Genomic DNA, 13,291 nt, shown 5'->3' on the forward strand with positions numbered 1-13,291 from the left:
GGTTGTTGGATAGATTTTTTAATTGATACCGTACTTCCATGGTACTAACTACTTACACGGAGTTTGGCTGCAGAGCCTGTACAATTCCTACATTCCAGCACGTTCCAGTATCGATTTTTAACCGCGGGTTGGGTTTTTTGTTTTTGTTTTTTTTCTCTTTGTGGTTCTTTTGCGCACAGCGCAAAGTTTCTGACAGTCGGGACAACTCCTAAAACAAACCCACAATCCTTCCCCCACCCACCCCAGAGTCACCTCAGCCATCAGTCCCCTGTTTCCCGGGCTCTGGAGGGATTCCAGGCGGGAAGCACGTGCCAGTGGTGGTTGTAGGACCCGCTCCTGTGCCGTGCTGAGGAGAGCAGATCCTCGTTCGCCATCGGCTGCGCACAGGAATTGCGGGATCCAGGCGAGGAGAACACGCCCCAGGGTCTTAGCAGCTTTCTCCAGCCCTGGAGCACGTGGTGGGAGATGAAATCCCACTGGAATGGTGATGTCCCAGAGGTGCCACGGCCATGCCAGGCCGCCCGTGGGAGGCTGTGAGGCTGCCACCGCCCTGCTGCTCTTCCCTCCCTCCACATCCAGCCCAGAGCCGGGTGGGTGATTCCATCCCTGCCCTCCAAGGGCCATTTCCCGGGAGGTGGGAAGGTGGAGATGGGGATGACGTGCACGGCCCAGGCTCCACCTCCCTGCTGGATGGAGCTGTGACAGCTGCTCTCCCAAATCCTGATTCCACGCCGCTCCAGAGCCTGAGCTGCACGTCGGGGTTTGCTCCTTACTGGGGTTTATTCCCTGCTGGGGTTTATTCCCTATCTACTCTCGGGGTTTGGGACAGGGAAGGTGGCCTTGAACGTTAGCAATGGAATTGGCCTAAATGAGTGAGGTAACAGAAACGGCCGGAGGAGGAACCTCCCCGAGCCATGTGCAAATATAATTCCTTCCGCAGAAGGAAGTCCTTTTCCCTACTGAAAAATAAAATAAAATAAAAAATAAAATAAAATAAACCACATTCACTTGAAGAGCACACAGACCGCAGGAGGGGAAGGCAGGCAGGGACAGCACCAGGTCAGACCATCTATGACACAGGTAATGATTGTCCAGCAGCAGAGGTGGGAGGGGACAGGGAAAAGCCACAGCAAGCACTGCGAAACGCGTGGGAGAGGAGGAGGGCACGGCATGCCACGGATCCATGCTAGAAGAAGTCCATGCTGCCTGCCTAGATCAGGGAATGGCCTCGATCAGCAGTCGCCCAGGACACGAGATGATTTGGCCAGCGTGCACATCTGGGGAAAGAGCGGTTTTATGGCACAGCGAGACTCGTGCTGGAGAGACCGCAAAGCACAGAGATCAGAGCGGGTCGGGGGGGAAACAGGCTGGGAAATCAGCACAGGAACCACACTGCCACAGGTGTCCTGTGAGCAGCTTCCCTCGGGAGCTTTGCCTCCAGAGTCTCTGCTCTGAGCTGGGTTTTAAGCAAGCCCCTGCCGGGTATCTGAAGTGGTGCTGAGGCTGAAGAGACGAAGCCAGAGCCCAGGTGGCTGTGCCAGGGGCCGTGTCGGTGGCAGCCTGGCACAGATCCCACGGGAGAGCCCCTTGGAGCTGAGCAGGCAGCGCAGGAAGCACGGATCTGCCCGGAGCTGGGGGTGGCAGCAGCTGCCTGGGCAGACAGGACGGAGCTGCCTCCCCTGAGCCAGGCACTGTTGCTTTAAACAGCAATTTTAAGACTCATTTTCTGTGTAACGTAGAACCTGACAGTTCCAGCTGTAAATCAGGAGTTTGTTTCCGTGCTCCTGGGGAGAGCAGCTGCTGCAGCGCACCAGAGCGAATCCAAAAGCTCTCAAGTTCCCAGACCAGAGGTGCCTCCAGCCACTCTCTGGAAAAGAAATTTCTACCTTCTTGCACAAAGGTAAGAGAAAGCTCCTATGTGGCCACCAGGACAGTGCTGAGGAGCCAAGGAGGCTGAAAAGTCTGTCCTTATCTACACCCAGGTGAGCTGCTGAAACTGTCTGACAAGGACAGGGATTAGCATTCCAGGACTGGCATCCCTAGAGGGGATCTCCCTGCTACTTCAGGTATGTTAAAAACACATCCTGTCATTTCAGAGGCACTTTTGTGCCTCCAGGGCTCCAAATCTAGCAAAGCCTTGAGCTTTGAGACCTTTCCTCTTCCAATCCAGTGTTAGACTAAAGACATTTCCTGTCCCTGAGGTTTCTGTTTTTAGGATCAGCAGCAGGCAGGTAGGGTCGGGTGTCACCCAGCAGGCAGGGACAGCAGCCAGAGGTGTAAATGCAGCCCCTGTGTCACAGCAGAACAGGGGACAGCAAAGCCATGTGCCTTTCTTCTCCTCTCCCAAAGGATTTGAGGGAGCCAGGAGGGTTTAGGCAGAAGTTAGTATTGGTTAATACGAGTTAACAGCAGAATTTTCTGAATGAAGAGTGCCCGCAGTGCAGAGCACCCCCAAAGCTCATCATCCTGCTAACCCACAGCTAACTCCTTCACTGCAAGCACCTTCCTATCTTTTATTTCCCCAAATTTACTACCTGGAATGTGCAGTGCCCTCACCTTGGGCAGCTCACCAGGAATATCCTGGTTTTTGGTCCTTCTGAGACTTCACAGGCAGCTGCTGCTGTAGAAGCCTCTGGTACCCACCCTGGGCATGCCTGGCAGTTACCCAGGACTCAAACCCACTCACCCAGCTGCCAGGACTGTGTAAGATAAGCTCTGTGTGTATTTATCAGAGGCTGTGCCAAGGTAAGATCAGTGAGGATGTCACAAACTGGTGGATCAGAGCCTCCTGCTCCCCCTTCTCCCTCCTCCCAACAGGGAGCATCCTCCTCGGCAGGATTTAGGCTACAAGCTGTTGGCATTGCCTCCGCATGCTTGGCTGGAGAAAAGCCTTTAAAAAACAACGACGACAAAAAATTCCCCGGTTTTGTGGTTGTTCAGATCCTGCAAATGAAATCCCAGAGGTGCAGGTGGAAGGGTCAGACTGGGAGGGGAAATGCACCTGCCCTGGAGAGAATCCAGGGGGATTTCTGGCACAGGTGAGCAAGGGGAGAAGCAAAAGGCTGATGGTGGAAGGCAGGCCTGGCTGTGAGTGCTGAGGGAAGCACCACCCTCTGTGACATTATTCAGACCTCTCACTCCTAGAAACTGTTACTGATCCCTCCAGGAAACGTAATCCAAAATCATCTTTGGCTCCAGGAGGAATTAACCTGTCAGATGGGACTGGCCAGGGGCAGCTGATTCCCATCCCAGCTCTCCAGAGGAAGTGAAAACACTCCAAGGTTTTGTCCAAACCCTCGCCATTAGTGCCTTAAGACCTTGCTTTTCCCCTTTTTATTTCTACTGTGAAAAGACTAAGATTTAAAAAAAAAAAAAAAGAAAAAAAAAAGATCGTGAATCCCATTCAACTCCAAGCCAGGCTAGCTGCCAGGTGGGAAAAAGAAATAAGTGGAAAAACCCCAAAACCTTAAGGCTTTCAAGAGAAACCTCCCTCCGTGTGCAGGACACTGCAGCACCAGGTTGTGCTTGGTGCCCTTGTGCTCTTACTGAAGGATTTCACACTGCTGAGTGTCAGGACAGGTGTCAAAGGGTAAAAAACCCACTCTAATCTGCAGGTGGGACAAATATTAGTGTTGAGATTGCGACAGCTGCCTGGCCCTGATTTAACAGAGCTCGTGCAGTTCCGTCAGCCTGAGGGAACATCCCTGCAGCTGGAAATGTGCACAGGAGAACGGATTCAGGAGGAGGAAAAGGGCTCCCAGCCTCCCTAACAGAGAGAACGTGATATTGGTGAGCGTTTATCCGTGAGCCTCCCTGATTTCTCCAGGCTCCTCTTTCCCAGTGTGCTTTTTCTCTTTCCTGCCACGGGCAGGGTGAAGCCCAAGGCTTCCTCTGTGCCATCCTGCTTGGTGCTCGAAATTAAATTCTAGCAGAGGGAAATTCCAGCAGCGGGGGAATTTTGTGTGCTTAGCAATTGTGGGGGTGGCTGAGAGGGGAAAGGGGGACTCTGGGACAGTCTGGCAAGTCACAGGGGGGAAAAGGAGCCACAGAAAGCCCTTCCCAGGCCCTAGCACCTCAATTTCACGGTACAGCAGCCGTTTCAGCAGCCTCCCTGGGAAAAAAGTCAGGGAGCAGTACAGTAGTCAGCAGCATTAAATTAAATAAATAGTCATAAATACGCAGCACTCTCCGGTTTTCCCCAGCTGGGCTTTGCTTTCACAGTCTGGAATGTCCTTTTGACAGCCTGGCCTCATCCTTGCTCCTGCACATGTGAGTCTTGTGTGGGGCAGGGGGGTTGCAGGCAGCTCAGGAGAAATCAGCAGCTCGTTCCTGCATCCATTGCCTTTCCCTAGCTGGGAAGTGGGAGCTTGAGAGGGTTTTCCTCAGACTGCACTGGGGATATTCTGCGTGAGACCAGTTACTGATCCTGGAGGCAATGGGGGAGCCGCAACTGCACCATTTCCAAACTGGAACGTGCAGCTGCCTCCCCGCCACCAGTCAGAAGGTGGAAAAATCCCAGCGTTGGACAAAGTGGGACTCACATTCTCCTCATCTACCTGGCTGGGGAAGAGGCCAAAGCATTTATTAAACGCTTCAAGAAGCAGCCTGCATCCCCAGCAGTCCCCGTGGAGTTTGTGCATCGCACAGCACAGCCAAGCTGCCTCTCTTCCTCATCTGGCTGCTAATGGAGTCTGGAACTATCCCCCAGAACAACTGGAAACGCACACTGGCTTTCTTTTGGTGCAGCTCTGCCTCCTGGCTGACCCCCAGGGCTGCGCTGCCCAGCTGATGGGGACACCCCTGCGGCGCCTCACACCCAGCCCTGCCCTGCCACCCTCCGATGGGCCCTTTTGCCTTCCCTCCCTCGGTCCCTGCCACCCCTCCTGACCTCTCCTGGATTTTTGGAAGCCTTGTTGCTCTACAGATGCAGTCACACACAGACATCCACAGTGATGGCTGTTGCAGCATAGATACAACTATGTCAATTTATCCCAGGCAAGGAAAGGAAGCTGCTGCTTTTCCCACGGATTTTACACGACAAGGGCCAGGTGAACGAACAGGGGAGAGATTTGCTGAGGCTGGGTAGCGGGAGCGGTTGCAAACCCATCCCAATTCCGGTTTTCTGTTTCAATTTGGGCGCTCCCACCGCGGCGGTTCCAGCACCGATGCAGACCTGCAGCACAGGGACGGGCTCAGCGGCGGGGGCCCGAGCACAGGGAAAGCAGAGCAGGGGAAGGGGACGCTGTCACGGGGGTGGCTCCCCCCTCCCACACACCTTGGAGGCAGACACTCCCCTGGCTCCCACTGCAGCATCCAGGCAGCAGATGGGCGTTGGAGGAAGGGATGGCGGCTCGGCCACGCTCTGTGCTTTGCTCTCTGACCCTGCCCGGCCCTGGCAGCGAATCTCTGCTCCCAGAAGGGGCCTGCCAGTGGGATCCGCCCTGCACAGAGCCACAGCAGCTCCCGCTCCTCTCCAAAGCAGTTCTGCAAGGGGTTGCCAAAACCTCGGTGCCCTGAAGCCAGCAAGGTGAGGGAGGTGACAGTGTCCCCCTGGAGAGATAAACAGAGCGAGCCAGGGACCTGCATGCGCAGCGAGGGGACGGGGACGGGCAGGGGGGGCACTCACGCTGATGCTTCCCTTTGAGACAACGAAACCGGGACAGACAGACAGACGGACGGACAGGAATATTACAGGGGAGCAGTGCACGGGCCCAGGGAGCAGAGCTGGGCACGGCCCCACGCACACCTCAGTGCTGGGAGAGCACAGCCCTCCCACACACACACACCCCCCCCAGAGACACTCCAGTTCAGCCAGTGTTGGAGGTCACTCCTTCCCCTCTTCAGGCTTTTTTTTTTTTTCCTTCTTTTTTTTTTTTTTTTTTTTCCCCTATTTTTTTTCTCTTAAAATCTGTATATAATATATATATTTATATCTGTGTGTGTGTGTATATATATATATATATATTTATATATATATTTATATATCCTATTTACACATATTGCACACCGTCCTCTGGCCTCCTGCATTCCTGCCTGCTAATGGAAACGTTTCCGTTTCTCCTCTGGATCTGACCCGAAGTCCCGGGACCCGATGCCATTCTGCAGATTTATTAGGGAATCCTTCATCTGCAAGACAAGAGATTTCTCCGCTGTGGTGCTGCCCTAGAGCAGAGGACTTGGGGATTTCCTTTTTCCCTGCGAAGCGTTGGTACCACAGGAGTGGGTTTGGGATGGCAGGGATGGACGAATGGGGACTGGGAATGTTGGGCACCACTGTCCGGGAGAAGGGGTGAGCAGAGTACAGGGAGCTCTCTCTCCTCAGGGGAGAGCAGCTCACGTTTAGGGACTCACGAGGAAGCAGCTCTGATTCCTGGAATGTGTTCTCACACAGGGAGAGGGAGCACACCCTGAAATTCCCGGCTTTGTGCTCCGGGAGCATGTCCCCTTCCTCCCTGAAAGCCGCACGTAAATCCAGGGCTCAGCTAAAACCACAGATCCCAAATGTGCCAGTATGAGATTTTAGGGTTCTCTCCTTGACCCTCTGACGGGAGAGAGCAGCCCCCTGTGGCACCCAGCTCCAGCGGGAGATGGATCTAAAGGAGCTGGCACACCTGAGGGGCTGTGCTGGAAGCAGGAGGTGCTGAAGGACGGGGAGCAGGGCTGGGAGGACACAGGGACAGCCTGGAGCTCTGCGGTCTCACCTGGTCCAGAAGCATCACCGAGGATTTGATGATCTCGCGCCACTTCTGCAGCTCTGAGTCGTGGTACTTCTGCTGGGACTCCAGCAACTGGGCCCATTCTGTCTGAGACTGGGGCAGCCTGCCAGAAAAACGCAGGCAAGAGTCATAAAATCACGGAGTTTGTACAGAGATTTCTCCTTATTGTGAGGGATAGCTGCACTGGCTGTTTTTCCTAAGCTTTTCCCTTCAGGCCCATTTAACCCCCCCCCCCCAAAAAAAAGAGGGGAGTGGGATCAGGACAGATGGAAACATTCCAGGTGCTTGGATGGGCTCAGATGCTTCCACAGCAAACGTGGCTGCAACATCAAAATTACCCACGTGGAGCCACCCACGTAATTCCAGCACTTGCACATCACTCTGTGCAAACAGGATGTAAGCTCTGTACTTCAATGCTATTGCAGCAGTCTAAAAAAGCACCAAGAGCACCAGCGAAAGATAAAATCACCCAGAGTGCCTTTAATCACCTAAAGCATCCATCTGTGGGGAAGTAGCAGGGCTGCTATGGGAAGATGGTAATTCCCTTTCCTGATGAGGAGAAATGACACAAATAGAGGGAAAAATTCCAGTGGTAGCACACGGCTATGGATGATTGAAGTTAAAGCCAGTGTAGCAAGGGAGCAACTCCAAAAGAGGGACACAAGGGGACAAAAACACCTCAGAAAAGCGGGTGCAGGAGGTTCTCAGCCTCTAAAAATGGACCAGGGACCTCTGAGACACGTTGCTGATATCTGGATCCACACCTTCCAAAACACAAAGCTAACAGACCGTGTGTCCCCGGCCCGGATTCTCCTCTGAGTACAAAGGGATCATCCCAAGATGCTGCTTTCCCATGCAGAGGGAAATCTGGCCATCAAAGGAGAGGAAGAGATCACCTCAGCCCAAAACTGCTGAACATTTATTCACAGAGCATCCTCTGTGGCCTGAACTCTGCCCTTCAGCTGCAGGGGAAATGCACACAGCCCTCCAGCTTCATCCGTTTTACACAAAAGTGAGAGCCCAGAGCTCTGGCGTGACAGAAAAGCCTCTGGCATCCACGAGAAACGAGCGGAGATGCAGCAGGTGTGGCTGTACCTCTCCTGCAGCCTCAGGCCCTGCCACGCCGTGAGCGTCTGCGTGGTGTACTCCAACATCCAGAGCTTGTAGAACAGCATCATGTTGAGGATGACCAGCAGCACCAGACTGCAAAGGAAGCGAGGAAACAGCCAGCTCAGGAGCGTTTCACAGCTCACTGCCCGCCAGGAGCACCTGGGACAACGCCCAGGCCCGCAGGAAGGTGTCTGAGCCCCGTCCATGCTGTGAGTGTGGGGATTTCATCTGAGTGAGCAACCAAAACTTCACCTCGTGGGAGAAATGTGTGAGCCAGGAGGACAGACAGACAGACAGACAGGGGTGACAGCTCAGACAGGACAGGCTGGGTGAGTGGATGCGCTGGATGCAGAGAAAGGTTGGGAAATGGGAGAGTAAAGAGGTCAAAAAAGAGAGAGACAGTACCTGAAACAGATCCTAATGGGAGCAGGGAAGAGAAAAGACGGAGTAGCTGCAGGTTAGAAATGGACTGACACAAACCGGGCTGGGAGGAGGAGGCTCAGACAGCGCAGAGGGACAGGGGGCAGGAAGAGAGGAGCAGAGGGAGCAGAGGCAGGAAGGACAGACAGGGATCCGTGTGCCTGCACCGCTGGTGAGGTTCCCTCAGCACAGCTGAGCTCCACGCAGGCCCTGTCTGACACACACAGCGTTCACATCCAGCCTCCCCCACTGCCACCCCGGCACTGGGAACACACCCCAGCCACGCCCTGCCCAGCTCCTCACCCCTCACCACACAGGGGCACTTCTGCTCCTCCCCAGCAGCGACTCCAAACTGCCAGGCTGCTGCCTGCCTCTGAACAGTGCCGTTATTTTGCTGGAAGAATGGCCCACTATGACCAGCTGGGTCAGGCGGATGGCAACTGGCCAGAGGAATATTCTGGAAACATCACAGAGGGCTCTGTGACCCGAGTGAAGCTGCCAGGAGATGCTGGCACAAAGCTCCGGCACCTCTGTGCTGTGCTCTCACCATGACAGCATCTCACACCAGCTCATCTACCACTGGCAAATCCCTGCATCTGTGCCCCTCCCTGGGACCAGGAAACACAGCCAGGAGCTCAGCTGGAGCTGTAATTTCAGTCCTGAAATCCCAGCTTCTCCACACCTCTCTAGAAGCAGGGTGGAGCTTAAGGAAAAGCTGAGCCCAAGTCAGAAAAGCCTGGATCACTGCTTTGGACTGTTCAGCTCCACAGCAGCTGCCCAGCAAGCACTGCAGCACTAAATGAAGCCTGCTGCCAGCCCAGGGGCAGAGGAACAGCAAAAACAGTGAGTTTAGCAATTAAACTGAGCCACAGGGACGTGAGGGGCCCGTTCCCAGCTCACATCCCAGCCCAAGACCACCGATCCTGAAAGGTGTGGCAGGAAAGGCATCCAAACCAAACAGCTCCTGCTGCTGGGCTGATGAAACCACACCAATCTCTCGTGCTTCAGGCGTTTCTTCATTTATGGTACAGAAATCATCTCCAAAGGGTCCAGCTGCTTTCTGGCTGCACCTCTGATCAAAACCACTGCCCAGCACCAGACATGGAAAGGTTTTGCCAGGCCAGAGGGGAGATGTGACAGAATCCTCACAGACACTGAGCCCTGTTGTGGCAGCCCAGTGACTCCCAGAGAGCTCTGGACACTCATTGTCCATGATGGCAATTAAATCCCTTGTTTGAATTACCTGCCCACACACCATTTCTATGTGACATTAAAAACCTGTAAACTGCATCCCTGAAGTAAAAAAATAGAAAATAAAATGCTTAAACTTGGTGGATTTCTTCTCTTGTAGGTATTGACTTGTCTCTTCTTGCACAGCTGCCTCTGTCCTGATTGTCACTGTCCCAGACAGGTCCCAGACCTCCCTTTAGGACTCCCAGAACAGATCTGCAAAGCCCACGTTCGGCTAAAACAAGGGCAAAACCGAGGGGAAAGCAGAGAAGGGAGCACAGAACTCCAGGAACACAGACAAACCGAAGGTGTTTAAAGCTGGCTGGGAAGAAGAACAGAAAAAAATCCATCACTTACACAAAGCTGATGACAAGGAGCAGCTTGGAGACACTCTGCAGGTGGAAGCCACTGGGGCTCTCCTCAGGGATGTGCCGTGTCTGAGTGGAACCTGAGGAGATGGGATGCATTTGGGATGGGAAACAGGGATGGGCAAGCCCTGATCCTCCACCCACCCCTCCAGCTCACCCAAACAGCCCCAACACATCCTCCCCACCCTGCTGGAACCCTGGGCACTGAGAATTCCAGGCTTTCTGTGCTGCCAGGCACTGACCCCCAAGCAAACACTGCACTGGACCTGGAACAGCTTCCAAAATGGAGTGACAGCGCTGGGATTGTGGGTGTGGAGTTTGGATAGAAGTGTGTGACAGCACAGGGTGCAAAACTCAGAGTTTAAGCGTTTAGAATACAGTAATAGATAGAAAGCAAGATGGAGGTTTTAGGGTGTAGGCTGAATCCTTCTTTTTCACCACCTTCTTCACGGGTCTGGGTGGGATTTTGTAATTGGGCAGAAAAATCCACATTGCGGGCCACGAGTGGTTGGTTATTGGGTTAAAAGTGAAAACAATTTAGGTGTAATTTCTTAACTGGACAATTTATCCTTAAAAGGCCTTGTAGAGAGAGAGATAGGGGCCATTTTTAGTTTGTCAGCTTGAAGTGCTGTAGAACTCACAGCTTGTGAGACTGTGATATGGATTAAGAATTAATAAACATCTGAATCCGAACAAGAAACACCCTCTCATGCATTTAATCCCAGCTCAGGCAGAAATAAAGAAGATAAAAACCTTCACTGGGCCTCTGTGACAAAGCCCCCGTTGGTCCCCATGCCCAGGGCAGTGCTCACCTGCCACGTGCTTGATTCGATGGGCAACCTCCTCATCCGTGGGGGTGGTGACGGGGCTGAGCACCTCCTCCAGGTGCGGCACCCGCAGGTGGGCGTGCGCGCGTTTCCGCCGGCGCACCGTGGATTGCTTGCTCACCTTCTCCTTGGGGGATTGTCTGTGCACCTCAGCCAGGTACGTGCTCTCCGTTTTGGTCAGCTCGCTCTCTGCAGCACCAAGGGGGAGCGTTAAGAGGTCAAATGCAGAGAGACAGAGGTTTAACCCCTCTGCTGTGATCCCTTCGGATTTTAGCTTTTCTGTTTTCCATCTGTTTGGAACCCTGCAGTTCTTTAGTGCAGAACTCCAAACCCCACACACAGTGGGAGCTGCTGCTCCCCCATTTTGCTCACACACAACAATTCCTCTCCAGGCCTGGCCATCAAGGACACCTCACTGCCTCAGGCCTGAGAGATGGAAACAAAAGGGAGCTGGGGGCAGCAAACTTGGGGTCAATGACTTCATTAGCTGAAGCTGTAATTGGGAGATGAACCCCAACGTGCAAATGGCCCAAAGTGATCAAAGTGTGCAAACCCGTGACCATTGTCCATTTTGGGTGCAGCCCCTGGGGGGCTTTGTCTGCCCTGAATGTACCTGAAGGCCCTTCAATAAACAGAACTGATTTTTATTCTCTGAATTCTGTCTGGCCTCTGGTTTTAGGTAAGCCCCAAAAAAGGCAGCAGCTGCGCCAAAGAAGCTGGTAGAATTTGAGAGATTTGTGCTCCACATTCTTTGCACCTTTTACCAAAATTTGACCCCAAATGCCAGGCAGGGAGCAGGGTTTGATGCCCCAGCAGATATTCTGGCTGTGGTCGCCCCTTTTAAAAACCACCTGAAGGTTGGATCATGCTGCCCACTCCCAGGGAAACACAAGCGCCACTGGCATCGCCACTCTTACCCAAATGACGGAAATAATCTTCCAGGCCACTCCAAAAATTCTTCTCAATGAATGATTTCACCAGCCCCCAAGGCTGTTTCCTGTAGCGTAATTCTGTGGAAACCCTGTGAGGAGACAAAGGTCAGTCATTCCCCTGGTCTTGCTTCCTGGGGGTGATGTCAATCCACAAACTTTGTCAGTGTAAATGCAGGGAATAATCACGCACGCTGCTATTTCTGGAATGATCTCAGCCCTTCACAATTCCAGAGGAGAAGCACTGCTGGAAGAGTCCTTCCAAGGGCAGGAAAAGCCTCTCCCAAGAGTACTCCACAGCCATTTGGCAGACATTTGGATTATCACGGCTGAAGTCACACAGAGTCACAGGGACACAGCTCTGCCCAGTTCCTCCGCTTCTCCCCCCAGACACAGCCAGGGAGTTCATCCTGCTGCTTATCAGAGTCTGCAGTGATAACAGGCTCTGCAAACCCCTGCATCCAGGAGAGAGGCAAGAAGAATCTGTCAATCCTCTCCCTGCTGCAGCTCTAACTGCTCTGCGTCGATGCCAACCCAGCAGGGGAAAATCTTGCCCCTGCTCTTCATGGCAGGAATGTCCCAGCAACAGGACAAAGAAATCCCCTCAACCCCTCCTAACCCACACAAACAGCAAAACTCCCTCCCAAAAGTGCCTTTTGCTCATCATCCACTCGGAGTCTGCAGTGATAACAGGCTCTGCAAACCCTTATGAGAGAGGGGCAAGAAAAACCTGCCAATCCTCTCCCTGCTGCAGCTCTATCTCCTCCAGCAGGTGAAAATCCTGCCCCTGCTCTTCGTGACAGGAATGAAGACAAGGAAATAACCCCCTCAACCCTTCCTAACCCACCCAAAGAGCAAAACTCCCTCCCAGAGGCGCCTTTTGCTCATCATCCACCCCCCAGGAGGGGTACCTGAGTCGGCTCTTGTTTCTGGCAACACGAGTCAACGTGTAGCGGTTGATGGTGTAGAAATAATCGTGGTAGGGGACGTCGTGGGTTAGCACCTCTGCATCTATGACATAGCACTCGCTCTCCTGGCTGGCTTTGTACATTGTCTGCAGGGAAAACAGCGTGCAAGGCAGCTCTGAGAGAGCGGTGTTGGAAAAACCCCGCTCTGCAGAGACGAGGCAACCGAGAGGCGTTTGTAAAGATTTTATTCCATCATCGATCTCATAGAAGGGTGAGACACAAGAGGTGCGAAACTCAACACCACTCTACCAGAAGCCAAACTATTTCTTTGTTACAGCACCTTAAAAATGCTTCTCAGCCTCTCAGCTTTTGCCATACAACGCTGCTGATACTCCTAACACCAATCACCGATTATTTTACCCCAGGTGGTCTCGCTACAATGCATCTTTCACAGTTCTGACTCTTCAACTGACACCTTCGACACCTCCACGGCCCAGCCCTGCCCCTGCAGCCCTGCTGTCAGCAGCTCACCCCGAAGGGAAGGCAGAGGAAAGCAAGGGTTTCACCCAGATGCTCCCCGTGGGCACGTGGTTCCAGCCTCCAGGGTTTTGTAACAGAGGTGTTACACACAGCGCCGTGCAGGGAGCAGTTTGCTGAGACCTCTCCAATGTGACCTCTCTCCTGGTGTCTGGCTCGTCAGGGACTCACCTGAGCTAAAACCAGGGGTTTCAGCATGAATTCTAGCTAATGAATTTTTCTAGCCTAAACCATTCTGTGATTCTA

General features: G+C 53.3%; 1 protein-coding gene and 1 long non-coding RNA gene across 10 annotated transcripts in view; both read right to left on the bottom strand.

The window, feature by feature from the left end:
* Positions 1 to 2: 2 nt before the first annotated feature.
* On the bottom strand, positions 3 to 5,853 carry LOC120762565 (uncharacterized). The gene is made up of 2 exons (XR_005703922.1): positions 5,276 to 5,853; positions 3 to 5,173 (listed from the first exon to the last, which is right to left on the bottom strand). It is a non-coding gene; the product is annotated as an uncharacterized LOC120762565 (long non-coding RNA).
* A 43-nt stretch (positions 5,854 to 5,896) lies between these two features.
* The window catches only part of GRAMD1B (GRAM domain containing 1B), a 129,868-nt gene continuing 122,473 nt past the window's right edge, over positions 5,897 to 13,291 (bottom strand). For 7 of the 9 annotated variants that reach the window (XM_058423390.1, XM_058423395.1, XM_058423394.1 and 4 more), the window contains 7 exons: positions 12,512 to 12,654; positions 11,589 to 11,692; positions 10,657 to 10,860; positions 9,834 to 9,924; positions 7,812 to 7,919; positions 6,702 to 6,819; positions 5,901 to 6,126 (listed from right to left, as the gene is read on the bottom strand). In XM_058423390.1, coding sequence (XP_058279373.1) covers positions 6,037 to 6,126; positions 6,702 to 6,819; positions 7,812 to 7,919; positions 9,834 to 9,924; positions 10,657 to 10,860; positions 11,589 to 11,692; positions 12,512 to 12,654 — 858 coding nt within the window. In that variant the 3' untranslated portion in view covers positions 5,901 to 6,036. Of the gene's footprint in view, positions 6,127 to 6,701; positions 6,820 to 7,811; positions 7,920 to 9,833; positions 9,925 to 10,656; positions 10,861 to 11,588; positions 11,693 to 12,511; positions 12,655 to 13,291 lie in introns of all 9 variants that reach the window. The other 2 variants (XM_058423388.1, XM_040085177.2) reach the window with 2 other exon arrangements.

The sequence above is a fragment of the Hirundo rustica genome, chromosome 23 (assembly GCF_015227805.2).
Source record: "Hirundo rustica isolate bHirRus1 chromosome 23, bHirRus1.pri.v3, whole genome shotgun sequence".
Taxonomy (NCBI): Eukaryota; Metazoa; Chordata; class Aves; order Passeriformes; family Hirundinidae; genus Hirundo; species Hirundo rustica.